The 26,618-nt window shown below is 35.4% G+C and overlaps 2 protein-coding genes across 2 annotated transcripts; one reads left to right on the top strand and one right to left on the bottom strand.

Annotated features, from left to right (window-relative positions):
* Positions 1–3,715: 3,715 nt before the first annotated feature.
* On the bottom strand, positions 3,716–9,514 carry LOC144447714 (acyl-coenzyme A thioesterase 13-like). Its single transcript, XM_078137792.1, has 3 exons — positions 9,399–9,514; positions 5,541–5,725; positions 3,716–4,444 (listed from the first exon to the last, which is right to left on the bottom strand). Exons 1-3 carry the CDS (start codon positions 9,483–9,485, stop codon positions 4,288–4,290), a joined length of 429 nt encoding a protein of 142 aa, XP_077993918.1. The 5' UTR covers positions 9,486–9,514; the 3' UTR covers positions 3,716–4,287.
* A 2,629-nt stretch (positions 9,515–12,143) lies between these two features.
* LOC144447368 (myeloid differentiation primary response protein MyD88-like) lies at positions 12,144–21,735 on the top strand. The gene is made up of 5 exons (XM_078137351.1): positions 12,144–12,683; positions 17,820–17,978; positions 18,979–19,156; positions 19,457–19,548; positions 20,084–21,735. The coding sequence occupies exons 1-5, from the start codon at positions 12,365–12,367 to the stop codon at positions 20,230–20,232; spliced, it is 897 nt and encodes a 298-aa protein (XP_077993477.1). The 5' UTR covers positions 12,144–12,364; the 3' UTR covers positions 20,233–21,735.
* Positions 21,736–26,618: the final 4,883 nt, after the last annotated feature.

Raw genomic sequence — 26,618 nt, 5'->3', positions numbered from 1 at the left:
TTTACTACAATGTTACTACAATGTTACTACAATGTTACTACAATGTTACTACAATGTTTACTACAATGTTACTACAATGTTACTACAATGTTTACTACAATGTTACTACAATGTTTACTACAATGTTACTACAATGTTACTTCAATGTTACTACAATGTTACTACAATGTTACTACAATGTTACTACAATGTTACTACAATGTTTACTACAATGTTACTACAATGTTACTACAATGTTTACTACAATGTTACTACAATGTTTACTACATGTACAATGTTTACTACAATGTTTACTACAATGTTACTACAATGTTTACTACAATGTTACTACAATGTTACTACAATGTTTACTACAATGTTTACTACAATGTTACTACAATGTTACTACAATGTTACTACAATGTTTACTACAATGTTTACTACAATGTTTACTACAATGTTACTACAATGTTTACTACAATGTTACTACAATGTTACTTCTTGTGACAGGAAAACTTCCATATTTTCAAGATGATTGGAAAAGTCACATGATCAAAATTTTGCTACTACTTTTAGGTGCCAAGGTTCGACTACCTTTCTGTTGACTTACAGCCACTATTTATGCTACATGCTGAATATCCATGAAGAGAGTATGCACACAAGCACCTCTAACAAGTTGAGTTTTCATGACTTGACTAACATTTTACTAACAAAAGTATGACCAGTACAGCTCGGAAGGAGAAATCACTGTATGTAACTGTTACATACTTAGTAACTAGCTGCTCTGGTTATCTTTTGTAGCTAACACAAGTCAGTGCTCTTCTACCAGTAGCCACATATTTTTGTTCTGTGCAAATAACATAAATGTGACCAGTTCCAGCATGAAAGTTTCTTCCTCCCATTCCTTGCATTCACCAGTTTGCTTGATTGCTCAGATATATCTATCAGCTGTAACTTTGTTGACCTTTTCAGGATATCTTTCAGTTTTCTGCATCTTCTTCTATTTGGATTATCACATCCATCAAAAACAGCATTGCCTACATGAAGCTCTCTCAAGTTTGGCAAGTCAGAGTCAATGATGTTAAAGCATTTGCAGAAATCCATACTTATTGACTCCAAAGACTGTGACCTAGGGATAACATCAGCAATATTGTATGCTTTGGAATGATATAGATTGAAACTTTTCAGATTAGGACAACTCAATAAGATGTCTAAATGTCGCTGTTGTAATCCTTGCTTTCCATCAATATCAAGATGCGTCACTGTTAATTCTTTCAATGTGGTAAAACCATATGGAAAATATATTGAACCAAAAAAGGGTTGGTCAAGCAGATTCATTGATGTTTGAATGTGTAACGACTCTAAATTACAACTACAAGACACAGACAAATGAAAGAGAAATAAAGCAAATGCATTCACTTGGATTTGTTGTCTCTCATCTGTCAAGCAATCCCATGACTTTGACCAACTTATCTTGAGTTCTTTGACTTGGGAAAAATCCATCACACCAAATATACCACAAGGATGCAAACCCCATGTGTCTATTGTCTTCTGTATAACTAGTCTTGTTTTTGTTTTGTAGCCATATGAAATAACACGTGATAGATTCTTTACTTCCTTCTTTAGTTGCCACAGTGGTGGTTGACGATTTCTGCCATCAAGATATTCTCTCCAGGATCCATTATAAAAGCGAAGTATCTCATAATCAAACCACAGTGATGGTGTGTACACAAGATCTCTCCAATTCTGACACACAACTGCACAATATGCTAACTGCTCTTTACTTAGATAGGAAAAGATCTGAAGAAGAATATCATCTGACAGGTTCTGCAAACCAGGAAACACCAAATCTTCATCACCATGGCCTATTTGTTAAAAATAAGAGATAAACACATGTATAAACATGGTGATTGATATATTTTCATTTCAGTCATTTAACACTATATCATTATTTCACTGTTTGTCTACAAAGAAAACAATAAATGCACAAGTACTGACTTTATAAGTCTGGTTGAAAATTACATGTTTAGTGGAAGTCAATAGGCATTATTTTTGGTCATGTCAATAAGACAAAATAGATCTATTGATACAGTCCAGTGTTCCCAAAAACTTCAAAAGAACTTTAACTTCAAGGCTTTTGGATGTCAAATTATTTCATAGCAATAAAATTTACATAACAAATATAATTATATTCTATACAGATGCAAATTAACCCATATAGAGAGTGCTGGTGGTTGGATGGGTCAATGGATTAACCAACCGATGTACTACAAGAAAGCACTGACATTAGACACGGTCCCAGACCAGATCCGTCAATGATATGTTATATATGGAAGTACATATTCAGTGAAGAGTGAAGTGCCAAATGTAAAACAAAGTTAAATTCCTGTACTGCGATATAGTATATACATTCACCTTCTGATTCATTCACCGACGTGGCTGGCATGCTATCAGTGGCATCTCTGCTGATTGTGATTCGCACAAGTCGCTTCCCTTCCCGCTTCCAACATTGCTCCTGACTGCGAGTGCGTATCCTCTTTCTTGTCCCTACTCTGTGAGATACTATCTTAGGTATTTTGACCATTTTGTCAAACGTTCCTTGTGAGATTTTCGGTAGGGTAACGAACAGCAAGAAAATAGCGACAGACTCAGCCGAGTTTGCAACCTCAGCAGCCGACCTAGCAAGAAAGCGACGCGCTAGCAGATGTAACGTAGAGGGCGTAAAGTAAAGCGCATAAAACGAGTATTACGATGTAATTTGTAAAACCCGTGACACTGACAGAAATTCTGTTAAAGATGTGTCTGGATCAATGTACAGAATCACAGTCGCTTGTAAACTGTTATATTCTTGTCTATGACGGTCATTGTTCTGTATTAGGACCGTCATAGACAAGAATAAAACCGTTTAGGAAAGGAATAACAGTTTACAAGCGACTGTGTACAGAATATAGTCTTTGGGCTTGTAGTAACCATAAATGGGGAAAGGGTAGTGTAGTTCTTACAGTTCTTTTCCGTAGAGCGAGTCAGGTTTCGTTTTGTACACTACCTTGAGATAGACACCAAAATGATAACACACAAACATCACTTACATCGTATGGGCTCTTTATTAAGTTAATGATATAAACAGTAACAGCATGCACACTACTACACAAGATATAATCAGTTGAAGTTCAAACAAAATCCATGGTCACCAGCCAGCCAGTGAAAGTTGACTGCTTGTCTTCAGAGTGCCCTGTGATGACATAATTGTATCTGTTCTCAAACTTTTGCTTAGTAAGTATAAAGCACCCCATTTCATGTTATACACAAAAGTTTTACTCATTTATATTTACACAGTGGAACATTGATTGTCCAAATTCCAGATTATCAAAACTGAAAAGGAATGATTGCAAATCTGATACAACATGTATTTGGGATCATCTTTCACCTTGAAAGGGGGTGGCCGTGTTAGGGAAACATGAAAAACTGCAACACGACATACCATCTGAAAGGGGAGGAAGCTTCTATTAATACATCTCTTCCAGTAGGAGTAGCTAGTGGAAACAAGAAATTCATTCCTTGACAGACACTGGTTTGACTGATATTCTATTCTCTATGCAAAAGGACATATGTCACTGAATGGAGGAGTCATCACACATATCAGTGATATCATATTTAATTTTACTTCAAAATAAAAACACAAAATTACAATTGACGAAATTGTCTAAATTTGACAAATCATTAGGTTGCAGTACACTTCCCAGAAGACAGTGGAGTTGTAACTAAATTTACATAACAAAAGAATAAATTGTTATGTTAACTTACTGTATTGAATACAGGAGTGGCACAGCTGACTGTACAAAGCAGATGGGAGAACTTGTGTTTTATCAAAACACGTAATTCAAAGAAGTAAATTCTGCTTCTTAGCTTTCACTGGATAACTTTCAAACATGTGTTTTACATTCTTACAGTACTATTGACAGTACTATTGATGATAATTTCATGTCTATACAAGTCCTTTCCCTGAGGTAGTTTGTAGTTTGTACAAACCTTCCAAGTTAGTGCCTTGGAAATACTAAGTGTCTTTTAACTTTTGCTCTTACTTCCAACCCATTCTCATATGTGTTAATCTTAATTTCCACTCATTTTCCAAGGGAAATTTGGTAGTATTTTAGAGGGAAAAGAGAATTCAATAAAGACACTGGTCTTAATAAAACATTCCAATAATTAATATTAATGTAACACTCATACAGTCTCAAGTTTAATATAATAACTTTTTAATTCCCCAAAACACCCAAGATGTATGCATTATCTTTATTCAACAGCTAGCTAAGAGCTACCAATAAACTTTGTATGTCTTGCCTGAGCTACAAGAGCACCCTTTTCATTGGTAATATCACAAGTAGTAAATCCTAGTGTTTTACCAGCTTTCAAAACTTTGGCATCGATAGTTATTGTCTCTCCAGGAAAGGCTGCTTTCATGTACCTAGTACAGTAAATGGGAAAATGTCAGAATTATTTTTTGGATAATTATAGTAAAATACAGAAGTAATCGATTGAAGATATGCCAAAACTGTTCTGACTTGTAGATCTTTCATGACATAATAAGCCAAGGAAGTAAAGTGTGGTTCATAAATTCAGTTACAGTGTTTTAAAGCCAAGAAAATCTATGCTTCAGCATCTTTCTTAAAAAGAGAAGTGAAATTTTAGCAGTGGAGTGAGCACCTTCTTCCTAAAGCCATAGGAAGAGGTCAGATTTAGGAAAAGGGAAGCCCAGTCTCAAAATAACAGAATTACAAACAAATGACAATGTGTAAAGGAAACAGAAGTAAATAAAGAAATGGAATCATATCACTACATCAGATTTTAATTACAATGGGATGATTGTAACTCTGTTTCTTCCCAAAATCACTCACCTGTCCCAAGAGTAAAACCAGATTTGTCAATTTGCATACCTCTACTTTAGAAAGGTAACATTGATTATGCAAGACTGGTGACAATTAGGTTTTCAGGGTAACCTAAAGCATATAGAAACGCAGCTAAGATAAAATCACCCTAACCTTTCTTCCCTTACAAATTGACCACAGTTGGAAAGGTTACATGCTATGATAGCTGACAACACTGTTTACAAATTGACCACAGTTGGAAAGGCTACATGCTAGTCTTATATTAATGAAACCAGTGGTATTTACACTTTATATGGATGCTATAAATGATTATGGCAAGCAAGGAAATGCTCTGGTTGGCTGTTACGTGTTGTACAACAAGCAGTAACACTATGCAGTGTTGACTGCCTTTTTCTGTTGCTAAAACTTCAAAGGGGAATAATATCCCCCCCCCCCCCCCCCATTAAAAATATTGTCTAAAGGCCCATGTCTTATGTCAGACAGATAAAGATTATACTTTGGCAAGAAATAGTTGTCTGGTAGACCTATAAAGATGATCTAGAATAACAGAATGATTCTGTCTAATCTTTTGTCTCCACAGATAAGAGCGCACTAATGCAAGAACCTGGAACCGAATCATTGGCCTTTAAGGCAGTAAACTGCATCCCTCTTTTTCCCTCCCCATCCTTTACTTACGTGATATTCATATCAACACTAACACCTGGGACAGCCCTCTCCGTGGTCATCAATGCTACTGTAGTCATCATATCTATAAGTGTAGCTGTCATTCCACCATGTAAAGTACCCCCTTTGTTGGAATGTTCTTCACAAACTGGCATCTCAAATTTGACTCTTCCTGGTTCAGCTGTTACAACACTGACCTATAGTATGGAGGTAAATAATATGAGGATATTACTCTTTGTTACAACACTGACCTATAGTACGGAGGTAAATAATATGAGGATATTACCCTTTGTTACAACACTGACCTATAGTACGGAGATAAATAATATGAGGATATTACTCTTTGTTACAACACTGACCTATAGTACGGAGGTAAATAATATGAGGATAATACCCTTTGTTACAACACTGACCTATAGTACGGAGGTAAATAATATGAGGATATTACCCTTTGTTACAACACTGACCTATAGTATGGAGGTAAATAATATGAGGATATTACCCTTTGTTACAACACTGACCTATAGTACGGAGGTAAATAATATGAGGATATTACCCTTTGTTACAACACTGACCTATAGTATGGAGGTAAATAATATGAGGATATTATCCTTTGTTACAACACTGACCTATAGTATGGAGGTAAATAATATGAGGATATTACCCTTTGTTACAACACTGATCTATAGTACAGAGGTAAATAATATGAGGATATTACCCTTTGTTACAACACTGACCTATAGTACGGAGGTAAATAATATGAGGATAATACCCTTTGTTACAACACTGACCTATAGTACGGAGGTAAATAATATGAGGATAATACCCTTTGTTACAACACTGACCTATAGTATGGAGGTAAATAATATGAGGATATTACCCTTTGTTACAACACTGACCTATAGTACGGAGGTAAATAATATGAGGATATTACCCTTTGTTACAACACTGACCTATAGTACGGAGGTAAATAATATGAGGATAATACCCTTTGTTACAACACTGACCTATAGTACGGAGGTAAATAATATGAGGATAATACCCTTTGTTACAACACTGACCTATAGTACAGAGGTAAATAATATGAGGATATTACCCTTTGTTACAACACTGACCTATAGTACGGAGGTAAATAATATGAGGATATTACCCTTTGTTACAACACTGACCTATAGTACGGAGGTAAATAATATGAGGATAATACCCTTTGTTACAACACTGACCTATAGTACGGAGGTAAATAATATGAGGATAATACCCTTTGTTACAACACTGACCTATAGTACAGAGGTAAATAATATGAGGATATTACCCTTTGTTACAACACTGACCTATAGTACGGAGGTAAATAATATGAGGATAATACCCTTTGTTTGTTGTATTACTTTGAATGCTGTTTCCACATATTGACAAGAGTCATAAGATGAGTATCACATTGCCGGAATGGCATGAATGGAGATATGACAAACGAAGAGGTGATATCAGATAACAACTGATTTATCATATGCCCATACCCAGGAACTCAAAGAGAATACATGAAAAATAAAAAGGGCACAGCCTGACATGTGCCTCGTGCATTGCACGACTTTATTTTCATGCGACATTCACGTGCACAGTCTGCTGAACATGTAAAACTGCTTTGATGGGATGTTTAAATGATCTGTGTAACTTTTCATAATTATTTTGAAATACAATTTTTGTTGTAGTGTATTCCTCTAAAAATTTCAGAAAATGACTTAATATGTTAAAAATAGCGCCAATGGCATTGTAACACAACTGTATTTGGCTGTTGCTATGGGTGTGGTCTTGTTGCTAGCATATTTGCATACATTTTCGGAATCTTTATTCATTTGCCTACCCTTCCCAGTTTTCATCATTGCAATATTACCATCATTTGGATGTTGCTATGGGTGTGGTCTTGTTGCTAGGCATATTAACATACATTTTATTTATTCTTTAATTACTTACCTACCTGTCTGTTGCTATGCTTGTCATGAATAATTCTTAAATTAAACACCCCCAAGAACATTCCCACTAAATTTCAGGCCAATCTGCCCAGTAGTTTTAGAGTTTAAGTTTTTTGACCAAAAATAACATTTGTTGACCCAAAACACACATCTCTGGTGTGATCATTTTCATTTGAACAATTTCCCATCTACACGCCCTAAGTAATGTCCCCACCAAAAACCAAGGCAATCAGTCTGGCATGTTTTTGACTTTAAGTCATTTACATACATACACACACACACACACACACACACACAGACATTTCATGATGCCTAAAGCACTACTGAACCTCAGTTGGTTAAACGAGTGTAACTTCTGAAGTAGTGTACACATAGTAGGTGGCCTACAGTCGTGTTGGCGACACTGTTGCTAAACGAATGATACCTGTACAGTGTAGTTATGAATTTATAATTTAATGTATGATTGTAAATAGTATCATTTGGGTATGGATATTTTGTCAAAATTTCCCTGTTTTGAAAGAAGTGTCATTTTTTGTGGCCATATGTGATTACATCAATGTGGAAGACCGTCCACCATTTTGTTTGCTTATGTTTGTTCATGTTTGGAATCACTGTGTCTTGTCAAATCAGAAAGGCATTCTCTGATGACGTTTAACACATATCAGACGTGATATTTCACATTAAATTTCATCAAGAACAATTGATCTGGGCATAGGCATATGATAATAATGACAATTGTATTATCTATAACTCTACCAGACAACCAAATTATATATATGTACTGTATGTTATATATTAATATGGATAAATTGATATAAATGACTTGTTGAACACGTAGTGGTGTTTGAAGACAGCCGTATACTTCCAATCCCAAAGTAAAATACTTATCTTTTGGTGCATCTAGCACACCTTCAAGCTATGGCACCCACAGGACTACTATATACAATATATATATCATATATCGTATCGTATTGTATCGCATCTTATCGTATCGTATCGTATCGTATCGTATTGTATCGTATCGTATCGTATTGTATCGTATCGTATCATATCGTATATCATATCATATCATATCATATCATATCGGATTGTCTCACCCAAGACCTCTATGTAACAGCGCATGTGTTACCCCCCTTATGGCCAATAGTGGCACTCTCCATAACAATACTATTACCAAGGGACTGGACAGGGTGGGGTGTTCTTCAAAAGACCGAGGCATTAAAAATATAGACCGCCCTCAAATCATTGCACAAAAAATCCTGACCCACCCCCTCTACCATGCATGAAATAAGTGGAAGCATATTATCCAAAGCTGGTTCAAACTTGATTATTTTGTTTGGTTTAAAGGTCAGTAATAGCAAAGTGACCGGTTTGTCAAGGTTATTGCAGTGAAGACATTGGCGATACGTCCCTGGTCGATACTTAGTTGACCCTTGTTTTAAGACATTTCGGACCGGCTGTTGGGTCTTTCATCAGTCGCAGTTCTGTCTAACGAGAAAGTGTTCCAGCACAGTTTAGCTTAAATTTTAATTTTGTTCATCAAACAGAGATGCCAGCCTTGCTTTTAGATGCAGAGGACTTTAGTTTAGTTGTGACGAGAGAGGGAAGCTTGGAAGACGTGTCGAACCTCGTAGCATATACTTATTCCAGAGCTGAGACATGTCGAACCTCGTACCATATACCGTACATCCAGGATCATAGGAGAGGGGAAGACGTGTCGAACCTCGTAGCATAAGTGTACAATCCATCCAGAGCTACATACAACCATGGAAGTGTGGGTTATACTTCCATGATACAACCATCAGCACCAACATATCGGGGACGTCCACCACTAGTATAGTCCCTGATCACGAGTGCTACACGGACTGTGATCGGTAAAATGAGTATCAGTGCTATCACGTACCTTTGCCGCAACTCTGTCGAAGCCATGGCTGTCTGCGACAACTCTCAAGATTTGTCGCGAAAGTTGCAATGCGCCGTTTCTAGCCATTACCGAGCCACCAGGAGGTCACACTGAGGTCACACCGTCGTTCAAAGAAATGCGCCCTCTTTAGGTAGGAACAAGGGTAAACCGCCGGGTTGTGATAATTCTAATATAATACGCAAACCCCATTGAGAAAAGGGGGTTATTTAGGATTAATCCGTCATTTCAGGCATTTCACTTTAAAAGTTCCATCTCCATCTCTATGAAATTTAACAGATCTCTATAAAATAATCCACTGTCCAAGTTGCCCCTTTTACTAATATCACAACTTTCTCAGTCTCTCTTTTGGTTTTATTTTCGAATAGAATATTAGAATAAGGGTTCTCAAAATATAGCATCGTATACGTCATCTCAGTTTGTTTTGTCCATTTTGTTTTTTTCGAAGGTAGAATTTGTTCATTATATCTATTACGTTCAGTTTGCCCGAAAAAATAAAATGTACACATTACTTATATGTTACCATGGTTACACTGTATCTCTAATGTGTCTTGACCAGAAGTAATAAGGTTGCTTGATCGGCAAAACCATTTGAGCTTTTAATCGAATTACTATTTCCGACAAGTTGATGAACATTCGTCCATGATCCGCATGGACAGGCTTAAACGCTGTGGCCGTGGATGTATTAGTGAATAGTGAGACTAATACATCCATGACTGCACTGACTTCAATAGCTGTCGTCTTCTCGCAAGCTGAAAAGATGATGGTTATGGTATGGAAGTCACAGTATAGTAAACATGCTAATAACACACAGGCACTTGTTTCCCGGGATATGTTCCTGAATACAATAAGATATCAATAATATTGAGATACTTGGCAAATAATATATGAAAGGGGTAAATAACACGGGTTTCTAGGTTCGCATATAAGTCCACACAGCACAGGCGATGGGATGTGTTTGTACTGTCCAGTGGGAATCACATGTCCTATCTTCATCAGGGGTGTTATCTCTTTGGAAACATTGATGTTTACACTACGTTATATTCACGTAATGTGTGAAGATATCGTAGTGTAAGATCGGAATACGGTCGTCACGAACTAGACTAATGTTTGATACACTTTGCACAGAAAAACCTAGTATTAAATCATACTCTCTTCACTACATATGTACTATGTTTGTTAGTGGAGGTGTAGTAGACGCAGGGTAACTTTTACTGCATCTTCACCCCCGAGGTATATAATGACAATTTATTTTATTTTAACTCTTTGAATTTCTGAGCATGTTCCCATTTTGTTGAACATATTGCCCTTGGTCAAACTTTGCCAAACATATATAGTTGTCATTTCTTTTAGATGTATTTGATAGTTTGAGCTCGTGTTGCCAAACCATTTTTTCGAAACTGAAACATATGCCAGTGGTCCTCCAGATGACAGTTTACAGACAGATTGACAACACTCGCTCACAAAAACACAGCAAAAGAGTAAACATAAAAAGTTTCATATAAAAAAGGTGGTACAGATAAAAAATGACAAGGCTACTAAAAACGATTGTGGCAGAAAATGCTCAAGTTTACTTTGGTGTTATGGGTTGTACATTGCATCTATAGGGAGCCCAGGAACTGTGTTACAGACAGACAAAAACACACAACAAACAAACAGTCAAACAAACAAACAAACAAACAAACAAACAAACAAACAAACAAACGAACGAACGAACGAACGAACGAACGAACAAACAAACAAACAAAATATAACAACCTTTTGATTATATATTCCTACATGTAAGGGGAAGAGACAATATTAAACCGACTGGTAAACGTGGAGAACACGCATCTAAGACTGGCAGATTTACACACCTACTTATTGCATTGTTGAATGGACCCATTTCAGTGCGTTTTATCACTTTGGGTATACATGCATCATGTATCAAAGATTGTTCTATTATGTAATATTATAAAGTCACAAATCAATGAATATTCGAGTGTTCCCCATCCTGTCTATTTGTTCAGTTGCGTAAGTAACGGTATTATACCAGATATCAGTAAGATGCATTATACAATAGCCTTGAATTTTTATCTCAAGCTCTCTGAACTATGCTATTTTGTTTACAGTGTGAGCACAGGGTGCTCAGGCACATTTAGTTCTGTTTACAAATATAAACAAAACAAAATAAACATACAAGTAAACTAACAAACAAACAAGTAAACAAACAAACAAAATAACCTGACAAATGAGTAGATACATACATGAGTAAACGACAACAAACCAACGAACAACCAAACACTGCACCCCCCCCCCAAAAAAAAAAATGGTCACATATGTAAATAACCGGTTATTTCCATATGTGACCATTTCGGGGGGGAGGGGAAGTGTTTGGTTGTTCGTTGGTTTGTTGTCGTTTACTCATGTATGTATCTACTCATTTGTCAGTTTATTTTGTTTGTTTGTTTGTTTGTTTGTTTACTTACTTGTTTATTTGTTTTTGTTTGTTTGTTTGTTTGTTTGTTTGTTTGTTTGTTTACTTGTATGTTTATTTTGTTTTGTTTATATTTGTAAACAGAACTAAATGAGCCTGAGCACCCTGTGGTGTGAGCACCATAATCATAGCATGTATCATTTGTATTGTATGGTCGCTAGTTGGGACCGACAAGGGATATCCCGTAATTAAGTATGTACGCATGCGTATTTAATGGTATTAGTTGAAGTCATCTTTTGCATGGCCTCCTCCGAACTTCTACCAAATTTCATGGCTGTCTATATACGGAGGGTTTTATTCCTTTCTAAATATCAGTTATTGTATATTTGAAGAGCTAAACTGATCATCAACATCGTGGAAGAGAAATAACATAGCGACGCTACGATTTATTGCACGGTGTGCGTTCGCGAGGCCTGTGTTGGAGTGTTGGATGCTTTTATACTTCCGGGTGTAGAATAATCTACTAGCAAACATGTCGTCTGTTTGTGGTAGCATCGAATTGTCGGATCTCTCCAACGACAGTATGCCAATAACATTTCTTTCTCGGAGATCAAGGAACATTTTATCAAGGTACCTTAATCCAAATTTGAGGGGTAAAGATTGGCGAGACGTCGCTGATTTATTAGAGTACGACTATCTAACGATCTTAAATTGGGAACGGAAAGATGATCCAATGGGTGAAGTTTTGAGAGACTGGAGCACAAAAAGAAACAGTTCTGTTGCGAAGTTAAAGGAAGTACTTGTGGACTTGGAACGGGATGACATACTTGCAGATATTGAGAGATCTTTAGGTAAGTTTTGGCGCGAGTTTAGCACCGCTTCATAAGTAAAAAAGGCTCGACGCGTGGATAATGTAGACAAGTTTTGCTACTGTCAGCTAGCTGCATGTAACTCTAATAAAGGAAACTGCTATATGTGGGTCGAACAACTCATCTTCACGTGATCTTGCTACAATAGTCACAAAAAATCACCCAATAGGTTTGTAAATTAATGAATCAGGGCGATGTTGTCATAAAAAATCAATGTAAAAGGTCGGTAGTGATTATAAACAAACTATAAAACAGTGAAAAATAGTTATTGTTTCCTCTTTCATGTTTATTCTCTGTTCTCATCATACCATAAAAAAATCATTACACATTTGATTTGATATGACACAATCAATGTATGCACACCCATAGACAATGTATATTGAACTCACACACTGTAGTCTGTTTTGTTATGTATTCCTTTAAAATATATAAATTGTCAAAGCATGGAGGATGCATGGTCAAAGATTATGACAGCTGTATAAGTTAAAGAAAGGAGAACTAACTTGAAGTTGTAAATGTATTGTTTACAATTTACTCTTTGACAACAAATACTAGTATTAAGGATGAGGTGACAGAACTGTCATCTGATTGCGATTCACTTCGTCCCAATTTCAACTCGCCCCATTTTTAACTCGTCCCATTTTCAACTCGCCCCAACAACACTAGTAAACATTTATAAATCTAAACGATACATGGACTCGAAGTACAGGGACCGAAACATTCACATGATTTTACCTATGTGGCCAGTTGAAGCGTAGCAAATGTAACATTTCGCAGCAGAAAGTGGTGTGGGTTTTGGCTAAGTGTTTGGTAGATCTAGAACTTATACTAGCACAACAATTTTCCTCAGTCATGGAATATCATTTTTCACATTAGAACTTAATGTTTACAACCCAAATAAAAAATAATAATGATAATATAACCAGGGATAGTATTAGTGACTGACACGCTTACGACTTCCGGGCATACCAGTTTTGGAGACGTGTCTCCTCTCCCACTAAGTATTGCAGTATGTGTTTACAGCGCAAGTGTTACTTCATTTATTAGTGGAATACGAGATACCACAGACCTGCCAAACTGAGTACTACTAGGTTCGATTTCATATATACACCAGTAAATTATATTGTAAAGAGTTGGGGCGAGTTGGAAATGGGGCAAGTTGAAATTGGGGCGAGTTGAAAATTGGACAAGTTGAGTGGGACGAGTTGAAATGGGACGAGTTGATCCGTCACCCTGTCATCTGTAGTGTGGATGACCAGACTGGTTTCTAACCCAGTCTGGTCAAAGTCCCTCTCCTACAGCGTTCATATAAACATGATTATGTTGTTGCGTCCCCACGTGATTTAGTTTAAAAGGACTGGCTGTGGAGTCCTGGTTGGACATTGGACATCATCAAAAACAGCTGTACCAAATGAATATTTAATGAGCGGTGATGACAGCCCGTTATTACCAGTGACATGTGCTTTTAGCGCTTCACTCACTATGAGGTTAAACCATAATTAACACCTTTCGTCAAGGCCTTGACTATGCTGTGAGTTGTAGCATGGAAATATATGTCCATGGTCGTAGCGATACTGTATAGGAACTATACTGTGAGTCGTAGCATAGAAGTATACGTCCATGGTTGTAGCGATACTGTATATGAACTAGACTATGTCATCTGATCCTTAATACTACTATTTACCAAAAATGTAGGAAAAAACCATCTGCTGGGGAAAGGCTGAACAGCACATTTCAGTATTAATCTATCACACACTGACAGACATTTGTACGTGGTTCGGACAGTTGCTCATTAGTCCCCGCCGGACGAAGTCCGGGACAGGGACTTATGGATTGGGTTCCGTCTGTCTGTGCATGCGTCCGTCCGTCCGCAGCCGTTTCTTGGAGATGCCTGGACCGATTTTTTTCAAACTTGGTACAGGGGCAACGTACAATGGCATACATATGCATGTCAATTTGTTTCATGATACAATCCAATATGGCCGCCTAGCAGCCATTTTGTGAATTTTGCGAATTTTCCCTGTCCAAAGCCATAACTCAGACATGCTTAAACAGATCTCAATCGAAGTTGGTATTAGGACAGTGTTCTATGACATACATGTGCATATTCATTGTTGTCAAGATACGATCCAATATGGCCACCTGGCAGCCATTTTGTTTGCGAATTTTCCATGTCCAAAGCCATAACTCAGACATGTTTGAACAGATCTCATTCAAATTTGGTATTAGGACAGTGTTCTATGACATACATGTGCATATCCATTTTCATCGTGATACGATCCAATATGGCCACCTGGCAGCCATTTTGTTTGCGAATTTTCCATGTCCAAAGCCATAACTCAGACATGTTTGAACAGATCTCATTCAAAGTTGGTGTTAGGACAGTGTTCTATGACATACATGTGCATATCCATTTTCATCGTGATACGATCCAATCCTTTATTGTTGTAGGCATGTTCCATGTCCAACAAGCAGACACAACATATCTAAGTCTGTTTGATTTAGGTTCACAAGTGTTGTTGTGTGATCAGAGTAGGGATAACTCCTTAAAACCCAATCATAGCGGGGACTATGTTATTCTCAATGACTTGTTTGATCATAATGCGTATAGGACACTAGACTAGATAAAACTTATTGCAACTGCTCCATTTGTTTCTAAGCCAATCGAACTAGTAGATCACCACACTACTGTATACATTTACTAAGCCAATCTAAAACCAGTAGATCACCACACTACTGTATACATTTACTAAGCCAATCTAAAACCAGTAAATCACCACACTACTGTATACATTTACTAAGCCAATCTAAAACCAGTAAATCACCACACTACTGTATACATTTACTAAGCCAATCTAAAACCAGTAGATCACCACACTACACAGTGTATACATTTACATTATTATGTTCCTTCACAACCTTTGACTATTCACTTAATAGTTTTAGTATGGGACAATTTATTCATTTGTTGCACAGTTGTCCTGCCTATTCATAAGTTTGTTCAAATATTCTTTAAAATATTCCAAAGGGAAGTGCCAAATCTAATGAGGTCTGTCCCATGAATATTTTTGAAGAAAATCACAGCTGTGTATTTATTGCAGTGGGTCAAGGATTGGTGTACTGTGTGACTTCCTCTATATTAGATTGATTTATCAAGTAGGTGTACCAAGCAACTGAGTTATGATAGTTTTTCTCATGAGTCAATCCAAGCTTGACACATTTACATGTATTTTACACAAACTATTTTTGCTTGTAATGTTGCTGAAGAATCATCCAAAATATCACAAAATACAAGATGTGTGCTATTGAAATGAAGTTGTACCATAATACTTAATTTTTACACCTTTGTGAAAAATGAGTATTTGCCTGATAGTGGCTCCAATCTGTTCTGTATCCTACACAAAAGTTTCAACCAATATTTTCTACAAAGCCATCATGGCAATGCTTATGTTTAAGGTTTGCAAATATATGTGTATGATGGTCAGATATGGCAATTTGCCCAAATCATCATTTTCATTCATAGATTTCCAAGTTGCACAGCTCCATAAATTTGTTTAGGAATGAATGTAAGATATTTTGGACAGTGTTTGTGCTAAAGTTAGAGAATTTCTGTAATAGAAAGGGGAAAGGAGTAACACACAGCTGCATAGTTTCCCATACAATCTACCATTGTTTTGTTTATGAACCCAGTAAAATTACAGGGAAACCCCAGGCCCAGTAGATTTTACCTGCTTACTCAGCCTTACTGCCTGTTGGAAGTTCAAACCTAACTACTTCCCACCCTTAAAATTCACCAAATTTTACATACTTTTAGAAAATAACAAGCAAAACAATAAATATAATAGTGTTGTCACAGAAGGTTTGATTTAATACTATTCTGACATAAATGAAGTGTAAGTGTGCATGTGTTGTTTCTTTCAAAAATCTGTTGAGAAATGACTAGATAGCTTGGTGTCCTTGTCAAGCAGACTAATAGATACATCATTATTATTGACACTTCTGTTATTAGTTACCTATATACTGACTATGTACACATGAACATCTCTTTCTGTCTTCTTATTACCCTGACGACGGAACACACTTGAATAAGTCATTTACAATTATATTATACATTACATGTATAAATTACCAAACTTAAAGTGACTGTGGCTATTGGATAAAGTACTTGACTGTTTACCGCGATACATTCAAAGTTGCAGTATTTGTATATGTATATTATTAGTAGTTAGGGATTACCCAAGGAAGACTTCAAATTAATATTTGTTTTGCTTTGTAGAATTATGTAATGAATAATGTAATGAAACAGATGGTATGTTTTTTTTTGAATTAGTCTTATGTCCAGAAGTACACAGTGTATAAAGGTTGAAGTGATCATGACAGACAAAGCAGCTTATATTGCAGTCAACTATATATTATTGTAGTGTTTACATTACATGTATGTATTGTTACAGTTGTACTTGAAAAAGACATGTACATGTTAATTGTTGCCTGTGTACAGCACTGGTGTGTTACGCTGGTAGCTCTTGTATTTCTCAGGAATATGAGACATATTCACCCATCATTGGAGCAACACACACATCACACTTTAAACAAGTTATGCATGTACATGCTGTTGCCCTGAGTTAATCTGTGTTTTTGTTGTTGTAAAAATGAAATTTTGGTTGGACTTAAAATTTTATATAAAATGACTCAGGAAGAAATTGGGGTAACACATGAAGACATTGCTCTATGCTAATTTACATACCACCATTTTGTTAATGTAGGGAAATTGATCAGCATTTAGTGAATTTGCAATTATTTTTACACTGCAGGGGTTACTATGGCAATTACGTCATCTCTATGACCATGCCAGGGGTTGTTATAGTTATTCAAACTGAAAAAAAAGAGTGCTTGTCAAAAACCATCATGTCATGACATGCAAGAAAGAGAGAGTGAGAGAGAGAGGGAGAGAGAGAGAGAGAGAGAGAGAGAGACAGAGAGAGAGAGAGAGAGAGAGAGAGAGAGAGAGAGAGAGAGAGAGAGAGAGAGAGAGAGAGAGAGAGAGAGAGAGAGAGAGAGAGAGAGAGAGAGAGATTATAGAAAAATGTTTCAAAAGACTGTAATCTGATTTGAATGCAGAGAGAGACATTAAGCAATGGAAAGAAAGAGTGGAGAGAGAGGCACTTGAAGCTGATACACCAGTTCAGGTAAATGAAGTAACTGGTTCAGCACAGAATTATCCTAATTTACCAGAAACAGATGAACTAAGAGGAATCACTTTGAGGGACCATCCCACAGGTAAGTTTCTGACACAAAATACAGTGTAATTATTATATGACTCTTCTATGGAATGTCGTAACCCTATAATCAAAATTAAAGGCTACAGAGATAAGAAATGTAAGACGTTACTGTGTATTGGAAGTTATGTATGTTGTTATGTACATGAACACAAGTACTTCCTAATTATTAAAAGGATTCTGTGAACTGTCTTGCCTTTTTCTTAGAAATTGTAATAGATAGTATCTCAATCATGCTTTTTTTTCCATCTAATTTCACCGTAATATTTCTTTCATTGTATCTGGTATTTTCTGATATTTCTTGAATGTTTTTTGGCAACTGGGATTTGTAGATGGAAAATACCTAAATGCAATGTAGGCTCAAGATTGTAAAGAAATGACTAATACATGTAAAAGTATTATAGCTAGAGTATCTGAAGGGCATAGTTATCTGTTCACAGTTTGGTATTCATCATGTGACCAATGACCATAATAGGGTTGGTTAGTCATCTTATGTTACTTTTAATGTATGCATAAATTTCTATGTGCCTTTCTACACAAATACCTTGAAATTGTAAATTTATTATAAGTAAGTAAAGACTCACCTAGTACTAGTATATCTGCACATAGCAATGGTGATCAATGCCTGGGAGTGGGTGTGCAATCACCCTGTAACATTGGAAATATATTGTTCATAGTTCCAAGAATTAATAGGACGTATTCAGCTCATTGGAATAGTGTAAGTTAGAAATGGATCGCAACATCACATTCATTTCTTACTTATTGGTCTTCAGTAACTATATTTTATTGCCCTTTTAGCCGTGTTTTCTTGATGCACACTTTGTTTTCTCATGATCCTCATGTCCAAAACCTATCTCCCAGTTAGTAGTGGTGATTTAAATATAAGCAGAATAACACTAAGGAATTCTAGATGTGAAATTAAAATAACAGACAAAAAGACATTTAAAATATGGACTATCAGTCAAACTATTGCAAGTCATATCAAGAATGTTTTTTTACAGGACCTCCTGAGACTTTTGATGCATATGTATGTTTTTGTGAGGAAGACAGGCATATAGTGATGAAGATGATGTCAATGTTAGAGAAACCTCCGTATGGTTTGAAACTATGTATAGATTTTAGGGATCTGGTTCCAGGTACAGCGTATGTCACTGCTACTGCAGAACTCATTACAAACAGGTAGGTCAGCAAACTCTGTACTCTGAAATATGTTGTTAATTCCACTCAAATGTCTTTATCTAGCATAGTCACAGCTTGAAATAGTGATCACATTGGGGATATTACTTTTGGGTGCATATCATATTGTGTGTACAACTGAACAGCTTCATGTACCCAATGGTGGTGATTCATAACTGTTCAGGGTGTTAGTCAATTACATGGAACAAAAGTTTCAAAAAATATTCCAGTTGCAGCTAGTGCAGCTTTAACAAATTTGTTGAAACAACTGAATATTTTCTTTCTTTGCTGAACCTATCCTAGATGCAAGAGAATTATAATTGTGCTGTCACCAGAATTCCTTGTAAGTGAACAGTGTGACTTCCAAGCCAAAATTGCTCTCACATTTTCACCAGGTAAGCCTAATTTAGTATTATCATCCTCACAATTTGTGTAAAAAGAATAATTAATTCATGTAGTATACTAGTAATTTACTTGTAATGTAATGTAATGTAATGTAATGTAATGTAATGTAATGTAATGTAGTGTAATGTAGTGTAAAAAAAACCTAGTAAATTAATATGTGATGTGATGTAATGTAATGTAATGTAATGGAATGTAATGTAGTGTAATATACTAGTAATATAATATGTGATATAATATAGTGTAATGTAATGTAATGTAATGTAATGTTATGTTATGTAATGTAATGTAATGTAATGTAATGTAATGTAGTTGTATTCTATAAATATCTTCCCAACTCATTGTCACTTATAATTGGTGTTGCTTTAATCAACAAACAAGTGGAACATTTCAGTTGGTAAAAATAGAAAAGAAAATACCAAATCCAATTTTATATTTTTCTAAACAAAAACTTTGTCCTTTCACAAGTTTATACACAAATAATTGATATATTATTTTTTAAAGTTAAGTCTTGTTTTGTGTTTGTAGGTGCTAGAATGAAGCGTATTGTCCCTATGCTGTACAAACGATGTGAAGTTCCAAACATTTTGAGGCATATCACCATCTGTGACTACACAAAGTCTGATCTCCAAGAATGGTTCTGGGATCGGGTGTATGCAGCTCTCAATCTTCGATAAATCATTGACATTCAGTCATGATGTGTTAGTGTAATTGATCACATCACTAAATCTTAGCTTACAAGAAAACTTGGCCATTTCCTGTGCAAAGTTAAAAGCAGATACTAGTACCCTTCAAAATATGATATAATACAGACTGTGTGGTGGGATAGAGTGTTACTGATCAAAGAAAAAAGTGTTTGAAACATTACCAATGCACTTAAGAGGGAACTCCATCATTTTCTCTATCCAATTAGAAACTTGTATTATTTTTATAACTTAGTTAATGACATCAACAGTGTAGTGAGAAGGGGGAAGTTACTTTTATGTTTATATTTGACTAGAAATTGCCAGATCTGTCATGGCAAAGTAACATGTACATGTATACTTTTATATAAAAGATATCCAGTACAATTGACAATTTAATGTTCTGCCAAAATCAGTACATTTTGCTGAAAACAATACCAGGTGTGGGTAATATTCATAGCATTGTTTAATTGGCTGAAATATTATCTTGCTATTCATTTGAACAAACTAATAGCCAATCATAGGCATGCTTAGAACTTTCATACAATCAACTGCTTAAAGTGGCACAAGCTGAGTTTACAACTTTTTTGACTCAAGTGAAAATACTGAGATAAAACCACATCCCAGTTTTCTGTTAGTGTCAGTGCATGTCTTTTATGACATTACAATTGTCATGACATTGTTAGAACAATTGAATGAATTGTGTGGATTTCCTGAACATTTTTTGATACTTGATAAATTAGATCATTGGATCTTTATGAGTCATAGCTTATTACCAGGTTTAAGTTCAGCCAATTGCAAGTGGTGATTAAGTGACACTGTGCTTCAGTAAGTACAATACTGTGAGTAGCTTTTAAATATGCAGCAAAAAGCTCTGCCCAAATATGTATAAACTCAGCTTGTACCCCTTTAAGAAATGTTTGTGGCATTGGCTAAATATATATTCTCTATCATTATATCAGTAAGTATTCAATGGTTAGAAGCTTTGTCAGAATATCAAGTAATTTTCAAATTGCATCGTTGCTAAAACAAAGTGGTTTTACTCAAAAGAAATGTTATTCAATTTTTTGAAATGTGAATATTCAAATTATGTACCATATTTGGCGAATAAGCAAATGATGTTCCATATTAGGATCTTGTGTTGTCTGTTGCAACAGCTATATTTTATGGTTATAATCTTTTACATTCAAACAACTGGTTTTCCTTTGTTTTGCTAGCCAATCAGATTGAACATACAAAATGCTTGATGTCATACTTGCTAGCCAATCGGATTGAACATACAAAGTGCTTGATGTCATACTTGCTAGCCAATCAGATTGAACATACAAAATGCTTCATGTCATTCTTGCTAGCCAATCAGATTGAACATACAAAGTGCTTCATGTCATATTTAGTCTGTACATTCATGAGCTGCAACTTAAGTATTGAAAGAATACTAAATACACTTGTAAATAAACTGAAGTAAATAAGAGTGAAATTTAAATTTAAATTTGCAAAAAAAAAAAGGATTTAGTCACTCTTCAAAAATATTTTATCATAAAATTATCACATTTTGTGATCATATAAATACTGCTTGTTGATAGTGGGGAAAGGGGGGGGGGGCAATTATACACAACTTGTGGGGAGGGGGCAATGATATACAACTTGTGTGTTATTATTACAATATGGAAGTACTTTGTTGTCAAGAAAATAAATTTCTGATAAATGTTTCAGAGTTATTGTGCAGATGTACATACTGTGTATACCAGGAATGTGAATTCTTGGCACGTTATTTCATATAATAGCTCTTGCTCAGAAGAACAAATTATTGCATGATAGGAAAATTGTGTCATGCCATGTTCATTTCACATCAGTGGCATAAACATGGCAATAGAGACTGTACACTACAAAACCTATACTTATGCTAACATTATAATATGTACAGCAATAAGTCGAAAGTAAGAGTAAACATTTTATTGTATTCTGTTATTTTCACCAAGATATAAAGACTCTAGTGTAGACACTGGAGGTATCATAGTGAAGGACCTGACAAGTATTATAGATAGACACTAGAGGTACCATAGTGAAGGATGTGACAAATATTATAGATAGACACTAGAGGTACCATAGTGAAGGATGTGACAAATATTATAGATAGACACTAGAGGTACCATAGTGAAGGACCTGACAAATATTATAGATAGACACTAGAGGTACCATAGTGAAGGATGTGACAAATATTATAGATAGATAGACACTAGAGGTACCATAGTGAAGGATGTGAGAAATATTATAGATAGACACTAGAGGTACCATAGTGAAGGACCTGACAAATATTATAGATAGACACTAGAGGTACCATAGTGAAGGATGTGAGAAATATTATAGATAGACACTAGAGGTACCATAATGAAGGATGTGACAAATATTATAGATAGACACTAGAGGTACCATAGTGAAGGATGTGACAAATATTATAGATAGACACTAGAGGTACCATAGTGAAGGACCTGACAAATATTATAGATAGACAATAGAGGTACCATAGTGAAGGACATGACAAACATTATAGATAGACACTAGAGGTACCATAGTGAAGCTAAGAGGCCTTCTATACACTGTGGCATGGCATTCTAGGCACCAAACAAAGCTCGGAGCATGGAGGTCTTCCCTTATACATGTACATCCATGCTCGGAACTCCTAATCCCTTTAACCCTTGACCAATCAAGGATGAATCCAAGTTGAAGAATGTGTGCTAGTGCTCAATGAGAATTTTTTTTCAGAACTGATCAAATTACTTGTCTATACATACTATGGTTATTCCGGTCTTTGTTTATATTTACGAATTAATTTCTATACGACACACTTCCTTTTCCCGGTATTAACTGTTTCAGAACAAACACTTTGTGTCTGCAGACATATGGAAATCACAGACCGAATAGGTCGGGATTTAATAATGTCGGATATACACATGTACACGACAACCACTAGTTAGAATACCTGTAAAAAGCAGAAATATCACATTCATGAATAGAACATGATATGATAAAAAATAACAAAATTAAATACTTCGTACTGTTACCATGTCGTGATTCAAGATTAACAGTTTTGATATTAGTGCTAGTAAAACGTGAATAGGTAGTATTGGAAAACTTCATACTAATAATATTCATAGAGTGTGTGATTAACTCTACCAGACTGATTGAAGTCATTTGCGTTTGTGCATGGAAAGCCCATCGTTCACATTCCCTTAATCGGGAAAGTGACCTCACAAGTTGGTCACGACACGAAAGTACGTCCTCTGCTAATTTGCGTTGTGGTAACAACGGCATTCATTGTTCAAGCATTATTTACCAGTGGTAGGCTAACCAAACTGTCCATAACGGAAGTTCATCATAAAATACATGTAAACGTTTTGCTGAGTTATTTTTGCGACGTGGTCTTTACTTCATTCCCTAGTTGTCATTTTAGAAAGGGTAACTAATAATTAATACCCAAAATTACAAGCTTTCGGATTTGTTAGTTCTCGCAAACCAACAAAGCTGTATCTTGTTGGACGGTGCCGTAAAACTTGAAGTGGTTGAGGTTAACGGCCACGATTGATTTTGTCATGACGCAACATGTCGTAGTTCATATGCGGCCCAAAATGAACCACTGTTTTCAATGCCTACGCTACACGACCGGTCGTACGACCAAATTTCGGTCGTGGATGTTTAGTATCATATAATACACAGGGCTATAGTAATAAATACCCGGATGTTCGTTTGACCTCGGACAATAAACAATAAATTTATTCTATCTTCTCCACGACCGGTCGTAAGCTTATGTTGTTCGTGATATGTATTTTATCACTGTCTTTTCTCCACGACCGGTCATATGGTCGTGGCATGTATTTTTTCCAATGACTTTTCTCCACGACCGGTCGTATGGTCGTGGCATGTGTTTTTTCACCATCTTTTCTCCACGACCGGTCGTATGGTCGTGGCATGTATTTTTTCCAATGACTTTTCTCCACGACCGGTCGTATGGTCGTGGCATGTGTTTTTTCACCATCTTTTCTCCACGACCGGTCGTATGGTCGTGGCATGTGTTTTTTCACCATCTTTTCTCCACGACCGGTCGTATGGTCGTGGCATATTTTTTCCAATGACTTTTCTCCACGACCGGTCGTATGGTCGTGGCATGTGTTTTTTCACCATCTTTTCTCCACGACCGGTCGTATGGTCGTGGCATGTATTTTTTCCAATGACTTTTCTCCACGACCGGTCGTATGGTCGTGGCATGTGTTTTTTCACCATCTTTTCTCCACGACCGGTCGTATGGTCGTGGCATGTATTTTTTCCAATGACTTTTCTCCACGACCGGTCGTATGGTCGTGGCATGTATTTTTTCACTGTCTTTTCTCCACGACCGGTCGTATGGTCGTGGTATGTATTTTTTCCAATGAGTTTTCTCTACGACCGGTCGTATGGTCGTGGCATGTGTTTTTTCACTGTCTTTTCTCCACGACCGGTCGTATGGTCGTGGTATGTATTTCTTTACTGTCTTTTTTCCACGACCATGGGACAGTGATGAAGAAATATTTTTGCACTCTTTCCCCCACGACCTTTGTACGATCGTAGCCCCCATTTTTAAATACCATTTTTGAATACGTGATGTGGTTTTTCACGATTCCTTTTAATATGCAAATATTTGTGTATCTTAAAATGTCAGTTTGAACTTAATTTGCCTTTGATCTAATTTATATTTTTGATTCTGTATACGTCCACGATGAGATGACATGACGCTTCTAAAATGTTAAGTATACTGCAGCAAGGTGCGGAATTGTGTATTAGCCAGTTTAGAAAGTTTAGCTAGAAGTTTAGAAAGATAAATTAGAAGTGTCTAAATCTAAATCTAAAGTTTTTAAGTTAGAAATTAGAAAGCTAAGTTAACCATTATGATCTTACTCTAAATCTAAAACTTTATAAACTATCCACTATATATACGATCTAAATATCGTTCTACAGACGATCTAAATATCGTTATCTAAACTTTATAAACCATCCACTATTTAGACGATCTATATCGTTCTACATTTTATATCTAGACGATCTAAATATCGTTATCTAAACTTTTATAAAGTATTCACTATTTATACGATCTAAATATCGCTCTACATTTTACATTTAGACGATCTAAACATTGTTCTACATTTTATATTTAGACGATCTAAATATCGTTATCTAAACTTTATATTAAAACTATCGACTATTTATACGATCTAAATATTGCTCTACATTTTATATTAGACGATCTAAATATCGTTATCTAAACTTTTATAAAGTATCCACTATTTATACGATCTGAATATCGCTCTACATTTTACATTTAGACGATCTAAATATCGTTATCTAAACTTTATTAACCATCCACTATTTAAACGATCTAAATATCGTTCTACATTTTATATTTATACGATACAAATATCGCTCTACATTTTACATATAGACGATCTAAATGTCGTTCTACATTTTATATTTAGACGATCTAAATATCGTTATCTAAACTTTATAAACTATCGACTATTTATACGATCTAAATATCGCTCTATATTTTATATTTAGACAATCTAAATATCGTTATCTGAACTTGATAAACTATCCACTATTTAAACGATCTAAACATCGTTCTACATTTTATATTTAGACGATCTAAATATCGTTATCTAAACTTTATAAACTATCGACTATTTATACGATCTAAATATCGTTCTACATTTTATATTTAGACGATCTAAATATCGCTCTACATTTTACATTTAGACGATCTAAATATCGTTATCTAAACTTTTATAAAGTATCCACTATTTATACGATCTAAATATCGCTCTACATTTTACATTTAGACGATCTAAACATCGTTCTATATTTTATATTTAGACGATCTAAATATCGTTATCTAAACTTTATAAACTATCGACTATTTATACGATCTAAATATCGCTCTACATTTTATATTTAGACGATCTAAATATCGTTATCTAAACTTTATAAACTATCGACTATTTATACGATCTAAACATCGTTCTACATTTTATATTTAGACGATCTAAATATCGTTATCTAAACTTTATAAACTATCGACTATTTATACGATCTAAATATCGTTCTACATTTTATATTTAGACGATCTAAATATCGCTCTACATTTTACATTTAGACGATCTAAATATCGTTATCTAAACTTTTATAAAGTATCCACTATTTATACGATCTAAATATCGCTCTACATTTTACATTTAGACGATCTAAACATCGTTCTATATTTTATATTTAGACGATCTAAATATCGTTATCTAAACTTTATAAACTATCGACTATTTATACGATCTAAATATCGCTCTACATTTTATATTTAG

Source organism: Glandiceps talaboti, chromosome 16 (genome assembly GCF_964340395.1).
Source record: "Glandiceps talaboti chromosome 16, keGlaTala1.1, whole genome shotgun sequence".
Lineage (NCBI taxonomy): Eukaryota > Metazoa > Hemichordata > Enteropneusta > Spengelidae > Glandiceps > Glandiceps talaboti.
The sequence above is the reverse complement of the archived record's forward strand: the minus strand, read 5'-3'. Positions and strand labels throughout refer to the sequence as shown.